This window comes from Notothenia coriiceps, unplaced genomic scaffold, assembly GCF_000735185.1.
Source record: "Notothenia coriiceps isolate Sejong01 unplaced genomic scaffold, NC01 NC01_scaffold00024668, whole genome shotgun sequence".
Taxonomy (NCBI): domain Eukaryota; kingdom Metazoa; phylum Chordata; class Actinopteri; order Perciformes; family Nototheniidae; genus Notothenia; species Notothenia coriiceps.
In genome coordinates, this window is record NW_011357369.1 from 689,879 (window position 1) to 697,936 (window position 8,058).

Sequence of the window (8,058 nt, forward strand, 5' to 3'; positions counted from 1 at the left end):
AATCTGCCGTGGCCACCACACAGACATCCAAACAACCATACGTTGAAGGATAATGCCTGACGGCGCCGACCGTCCAAGAATCGCCGACGCGCGACGAAGAACAGCGTACAGAGAGAGGATCGGAAAACACTGACTCTTTGGTGCCACTGACGATAACAACCTCCATCTCAAGATCAGCAAACGCAAGGAGCTAGATTGGGACTGACAGGAAAGCAGAGCTGGAGAGAGGGAAAACAGCCCTCATCCCGGTCAAATGGGACTACGGTGGAGAGGTCAGCAGACCTCAGTTCCTCTGGGTCCAACATCAACTGAGGACACTGACATGGACTCACTTCACACTAACACCATCACCGAACAGCATCGAAAGCGGCTCTTCTCCTCACGCAGGACTGAGGACGGTTAAACCATAGGACCTCCCAGCATACTCTGCAACTTACTACAGGGAACCATAGAAGAGCCGAGTCACTGACAGGCTCCTCGACTGGCTGCATCTACGGCTGGTACGGCAGCGGCACCGCCACTCAACCGTAGCTTTACAAGGAGAGGTGGTGAAAGACTGCACAGCACATCACCAGGACGGAGCTGGCCATCCATGGAGACCTTTGACTCCAGCGATCAGCGAATAAGCCCCTCCGGATTTACAAAAAGGACCCATCACCCCGCCACAAAAACTGTTCCTGTCTGCTTCCGTCTGGCAGGCGTTACCGCCGCAGTTACCGCAGCATCAGGACTAAAACCCCCAGATTCAGAGACAGTTTCATCCCACAGGCCATAAGAATGTTAAACACTTGAACTTTTGAAGAACATACATAACATTCATCTGTTTGCAACTCATATATCAATATTCCAATTACTGTATATAGAATATTCTGCACTGTTATTATATTTTTTTGTTTTTACTTGTACTATTTTAACTGTGCTATTGTGTTGAACTGTTGGATGAGCCTGTGACCTAAGATTTTCATTGTCATAACTACAGTGTAGCTATGCACACAATAAAAGCCTTGAAACTTGAATCTTAACGTTTGAACTATCTCTGATTAGGTGGCCCCCTAGCCGACACTCTGCAAGAAGTGAGGGTCCCAATCGTGGGAAACAATGAGTGCACATGTGCCTACTACGATCTCACAGACAACATGATCTGTGCTGGGTTAAGAGCTGGAGGGAAGGATTCATGTCAGGTAACCAACTTTTTGTGTATTTACTCTCTATAAATACACTTTCTTCGGAAATGTCTGAAAGACTTTAACCACCTACAAAAACATGCAGGGGACTCGAGCCCCTATATACTTTTAAGCAATAGAACATCACTGAGGGAAAAACTTCCAGACTTTTTGTTAAGCTAGGCTAAAAACATAATTGACACAGCCAACAAATAAACACACAGAGTTGAAGCCAAATGAAGTTCTTGTAACTTTCATTCAGACATGGAAAAAGCCAGCTTTCGACATAATGACTAAGATAAAGCTTCATACATTTATTTTAAGGGAGGTCAGACTAAAACAAACAAAGAGCCTTAGGGGAATCATGCTTTCATATAACCTCAACATCAATTTCTTTCTACAGGGAGACTCAGGTGGACCAATGATGATCAAAAAGGGTTCAGTCTGGATCCAGAGTGGCGTCGTGAGTTTTGGAGAAGGCTGTGCCGCGCCAAAGTTTCCTGGAGTTTACGCCCGTGTGTCCCAGTACGAAGACTGGATCAAAAATCACACTGGCTCTAGCAAACCAGGCTTTGTTGACTACATGTCCCAGGAGGTTGATAGCGACTTGGACTTTGTCTGTCCCACCGCCGATCCCACAACCCAATACCCCTATCCCACAACCCAATACCCCTATGCCACCACCCAACACCCCCAAACCACCGATGACGGCAGTGTGTTTGGCAGTGGTGAGAGAGTGATCTCCTCACTCGGTCTTCTCCTTATGTCTCTCTATGTGCTGGTCGGAGGCATATAAACATGGAGATGTTGAAGTAAGACAAGTTTAGGGTTTCTGTGCCCAAATGGCTCATTCACTTGATTAGATATGAGCCCTCATTGATTTATCTACTTCTTTGCCTTTAATTTAAGTGTAAAGCTAATCTTGATTCAATTTCTGGTGGAAAGGCAATCATTTTATAACATAAATGGAGACGAGTGGATTGATGTAAAGTTTGGGAAAAAGATCAATGACTTTGCATTCTCCTGTAAAGAAATGTTTTTCCAGATATAACGTAATAAAAACTAAATAAATCAGATTATTTCCGTGAACATTTTTTTCCCTTTTCTCGGGTCAACAGGACTATAAAAATCAAAAGAGTTTGGGTTGATGAGAGCTTTGAGAATGAAGAAAAACAGTAAAGTTTCTAGCTAGTGCTAACTCTTTCTGGGTTCATTCCTATGAGAACATTCTTTAACATAACGCCTAGTCATTTGACCAATGGTTTGAGTTAAAAATAACAACTGTGGCTCAAAACGTATATCTGTCAAGAGCTTTTAAAAAAATATACATATTGAAATATATTTTTATACAAGAGGAACTACAACTACTGCATGAACTTGAAGACCTGAAAAACTGGAAGCTCTGGTTTCTTCTATACTTCCCACAGAGCTCACCAGAATATACAGGTCAGATGTATAAAAGGAAACAATATGGAATAAGAGTCTTCAATACTTTGGAGCGCCCTTTTTAATGCTTTCTTAAATAATAGGTCTCTTTTGTAAGGGTGTACTTAAAAATACATAATTCAGGGTTCATACACTTTTTCACCAATGATTTTCAATGACTTCTCCATGACCTTTACCTAATTTTCCATGACCAAAACAAATTACTATTTCTCAGCGGTACCACTGAAAATGGTTTGTTTTAACATGGAACAGGAAAATAAGGTCTGCATATGAAACATGTTGTGCCTATCTAAAACAAATCCAATAGTAGGCTTACTAGCTTCTACACGCTTAAAGCAACTGTAGTCAGTGATGCAAACTCATCAGGTATGAAAAAGGTGACAAGGATCCGAGCCCCCCCCACCCCACGGAATATCGGTTTCAAAATTAGGAATAACAAACAAATAACTTTTAGTCTAACTTCTTGTTGACATTGCCTGGGAACGGCAACAATAGTACTAATGATATGGGATGTAAGGACTTGAAAGGTCGCCTCCACCCCCCCGACGTGACCCTTGTTCTCAACCCGCGGCCCCTCTCGACAGAAGAAGGGAATGTGGCGAAGTGTTACGATAATAGAACCCGAGAACCTTGTACTTCAAGTCTAAGGGACTTGTCTTCAAACAAATAAGATTTATTTTTAGTGGTGTCGGTGGGGCTTTATTTCTTTTTTATTTTTAACTTATATAAAAATACATAACCCGAGTGCTTATCCGGCTGCTAGAGGCATTCGGGGACCCTGAAGTCGGGTCCAGTCCGAGGCACACGTATTCCGCCGGGCAGCGCGTCTACATACTTATCCCATTTTTCCTGACTGAGCGTCACAAGACCGACAGCGCTAAGAGGTAGTAGCTAGGAAGGGAAAACCTCATTTTTTTGTAGACGACAATGACGGAGTCATTGTCCACTTGTGTGTCAAAAGTTACGGCGAAAACAAATTTACGGAGATTATGAGTCTCGCTGGAGAGTAGCATTAATGGAAAAACCAGAAAGTTAGCCAGTGTCAAATAAAAAGTTTAGAAGGAAAGACACAGTACCCGGGGCTTTTGAAAAAGTTTTCCGGAACACTTTCTGTCCCACACTCTTTATAACGTCAATGTAAGACAGAACCTCTGAGTAGAAACAAAACTTGATTCACTTTTTACTGTGGTAAGGGTGCCCAAATGGACATGCCAGTAATTTTTGGGACCTTTTAGTACCTTAAGTTTTACGTTTAAGCTCCGGGACCTTTTCAACACTTTTGTTATAAATAAGGGTTTCCAAAACCTTTTCAGTAACCTTTACATTGATTCATAGCGCTAGTTTATATTATAATTGTAAACTAGGTTTAACGGTTTTATTAGACGCTAGTGTCTGACATATATCACGTAGTACTCCGCGTACCCACAATAAAAAAAATTATATACTTCGCGCTCGACACACGAGATCACAGGACGGACAGCCCGGCCGCTTGAGACGACGAGGCCCTACTCCCAGTTGGAAGTCTCGATGGTAATGTTCCACCGCAAGCAATTGGTCATTGACACGCATCTCAGTGATACCGTTGTGTCCCGAGAGTTCAAAACTTGTTTCTCAAGTCTCACTGCTAAAACCGTCGCCACAAACCGTAGGTTGAAGACCGAGGGGAGTTCAAGGGTATCTTCGGGAGAATGGGCGGCCTTACAGTTGCCCCCCCCCCCCCCCGACTACCTCATTTAGCTTTGGGGAGACCATAGCGCCTTACAGTTGCCCCCCCCACAATCACCTCACGTGCGCAGAGGTTGTTCGGGAATCAAACGAATGTTTTAACGCCGCAGTTGGAACCACCCGGCCAGGGACTTATCTTAGAGACGCCTCTTTATGTTCTACACCGGCACACTCGCACACTTACCCACTTTCGCACTCAGGCACTCTGCCACTCTCGAGACGGTGTGTTACATACGATCGATCGATCGTATGTAACAGGATAACGATTGCAATCGAAGATCGGGAGAGGCAGAAAGATTATCAAAAGTATCCGGATACTTGTCTCCAACCTATTCATCGGATATCTATAACCCTGATCTCATTTTCATGAGTATAGGCGGACGTGTTCGTGGTGAGCTCTAAATTGGGCGGGAGCGAGCGCTAGACGAAGTCGTGCTTGTTTTTTTTTTCTTCCATGGTCTCACATCCTTATGAGACAAAGTCAATTCAGGACGTTAGTCTTAACAATGGCGTTCATTTTATTGTTTTCAATTAATAGTAGTTGTTTACATGAAATTTCATCGCTCGTCATTACTTCATGCGCAGTAACACGTCTAACCAGGTAAAGTCTTTATTATATAGTATACAAGAATGATTGACTAACCTAGTAATTTCACAAGCAGGTTTCGGACCATTTCGAGTCGATCAAACATATGAGCCCCAGAAGACACTTAAGTGAGGCCCACCTTGATTTCAGGACTAAAATTCCTGAACTAATATAAAGTCGTAGGAAAGTAGGTTTAGACGTTTCATTGATTTCCATAATTTATGGGTAAATGAGGACTTCATCTCTATCTCATGTTCATCGATTTTGTAACTTTATGAATTTCCACCCCATTTCATTAAAACCCTTTGGTTCGAGCTCACGCGAATCTTAACTTTTTTATGTGTTGGTCTTGTTTAGACGGTGAAGGAATGTCTGCCGGAGGAGGTTGTGTGTGCTTTGCGCGCGTACTGGTATCTCCCGTCGCTCTATTCAACGACGTGTCTACCTTCCGCTGTCCGTCCATCGGTAGTCAATGAAATCGGCTGAGTTCTACTACCAGCACGAAAAATGCGCGGGTGCCGAAGGGTGGTCTACTGTGAAAAAATTTACCTACAACCCAACAGTTTCGTGAAGTCTAAAGTAACGATAGCCCTAAATTCTCGTAAGGGTACATCATAGTTGGTTGTTTCACATAGAGCTCGTCCAAGAGTTGAATTGGATGGGGTGGAAGATTCATTTCGTGATGTATCAGAGGAGGTTTTAACATGGTTTTCATATATGGACCCCACTCAAAATACCTTGAATTCAATGAAATGCGGCGACCGATATTTCCGATCTTCTGATTCGAACGTGTCTCCGTATTTTGTAAAAGGTTACGGTTGTCACGACGGTTTAAATTTGACCTTGACGGATTGTATTTTATACGAAATATATAAGATAATCTAACTGAGAAACGCAAAGACAATAAAAATAATGTGACGGACGAACTCAACAAGACTGCNAATAAGGTCTGCATAGGAAACATGTTGAGCCTATCTAAAACAAATCAAATAGTAGGCTTACTAGCTTCTACATGCTAAAGCAACTCAAATCTCTCACCAGCAAAATACCTCGTCAGTTAAATGCCATTTTAAGTTTCATTTCTATACGATACAATATTTATTATCATTATAGTATTACTATTTCGACGATTAGATAAAATGTAAATTATATTTGATGCAACTTTAGTTACATTTCCATGACTTTTCCAAAACTTTGGGAAAAATATTGTTTTCCATAACTTTTCCAGGGCCTGGAATTTGCATTTTGAATTTCCATGACTTTTCCAGGTTTGTAATGACCGTAAGAACCCTGAGAGATGATATACAGTGACTTGTGAATGATTAGCAGAATATATTGGACACTGACTTTGTGACCCTGTCGATGGCCTGCACATGCAGATTTGTGTGAGTCCCAGCCAACACAGCTTCATGCTGCGCACACTGCAGACACAGTCCTGCCACACGGGGCGCTCCATCAGCCCGCAGTGCGTCTGCAGCCTGCTTCTCCCGGTGTCTCAGGCGAACCTTCACCTCCTCACACTCCTTCTGACTGACAGACAGATCCTTCCTGAACAAGAAAGCAGGAAATAAGATAACTCCTACAATTCCTACACATAGAAAAGAGAGAAAGGAAAAGCCATGGTAACTGGACAAAGGTAAAGTAAACTGACCTGAGGGAGATGACCTGAGCCTCTAAGCTTTCAAACTGAGCCTGGTAGATCACTTTCAATTGCTCCTAATGAAAAAAGAAATGCCAGTATGCCATTTGAAATCACTGCGTATTAAGAGTTAATACATCATTATGATTAAACAGGATGGGATGTGTTAATGATTTTACCACATTTGTCCATAACAATGGATACTTGGACAATAATGGTACACAGAGAATAAGCCCATATTTTCTTATACAACATAAAATACTTTGATAATACAAACATGTCATGACTTGAGGAGTATGTGGGTTAGATATAAATGAGGAGAGCTGAACGGTAACATTGGAGAAAGCTGATCCATAATCCCTACCATTTCATTTTTCCATGTGGAGTGTTCTGCTCTGTGCAGCATGCTGTGGCTGTCGGCTGCCATACTCTCATTGACCTGAAGAACACATCAGCACAGATATAAGACTGTTAAACACCTGAACTGTTGAAACAACATCCACAATATTCATCTGGCTGCTACTTAAAAAGTATTTATCTATAAACCTAAAATATCATATTTCAATGACTTGCATAGACTCTTATTTCACTTTTTTAAACTATTTTCTTCTTGTATTTACTATTTACTTGCACTATATTTTTCTGTTTATCTGTGTTTTGTGTTGCACTGTTAGAGAAGCCTGTGACACAAGATTTTCATCAACATAACTACACTGTAGCTATGTTCGTTTGACAAATAAAGGACCTTGAACCTTGAGGCAGTGTTGTCAACACTTCTACTGTAAAGTGTTGAGTTCATTTTGTGAATTTGTTTTGAAAAGCATACTGGATGTAACAGAGTTTGAACTAGCTTTTCCTAAAGATAACTGTGATATCTACAACTATGCTGCATTTCTGCATTCAACTGACAACATGTAAAAAAGAAATAACATCACAATTATTTCATTCTTTTTGACGTATTATGAAGTATTTATGCCCTTTTATACTGTAGAAAATGAGAATGTACAAATATTCTTCTTTCCTCATTATCACAAGGACACATTATTATTACCATGGAGTTTCTCATGGTGTAGTCTTTTAGTGATTCATCCGCAGCTCTTGATTTGAGGTCTGACTGCAGCTTCTCATTCTCCACCACCACCACTGTGATCCGCTGCTTCATCCCCTGCAGCTCCTCCTGAAGTCACACACACATAGAAATGAATTGAATCGTATCCAAATTAGGGATGCCAGTGATTATTCGATTATTCGAATATTCGTTACAGTCTCCATAATCGAATATTATTTTTAAAAATCGATTTTATTTATATATATTTTAATTATTATTTATGTTTGTTTTTTTTTCTGGCTTAGTTTCAACCAAAATATAGACTAATGCTAATAATAGTAATAGTATTAATAATTGTAAATGGCCATTGGTCACACCACCAGTTTGTTTTACTGTAAACTTGGAGGAATCCTGCGTGCAGAGCAGACTGCTGCTGCAGCACGCTACACAC

General features: G+C 41.2%; 2 protein-coding genes across 3 annotated transcripts in view; both read left to right on the top strand.

Annotated features, from left to right (window-relative positions):
- Positions 1–8,058, top strand: part of LOC104955511 (fibulin-1-like) — a 71,255-nt gene that overhangs the window by 12,667 nt on the left and 50,530 nt on the right. The gene's annotated exons all lie outside the window — the stretch shown is intronic.
- LOC104955510 (prostasin-like) lies at positions 1,010–2,239 on the top strand. Its single transcript, XM_010782845.1, has 2 exons — positions 1,010–1,181; positions 1,567–2,239. Exons 1-2 carry the CDS (start codon positions 1,137–1,139, stop codon positions 1,957–1,959), a joined length of 438 nt encoding a protein of 145 aa, XP_010781147.1. The 5' UTR covers positions 1,010–1,136; the 3' UTR covers positions 1,960–2,239.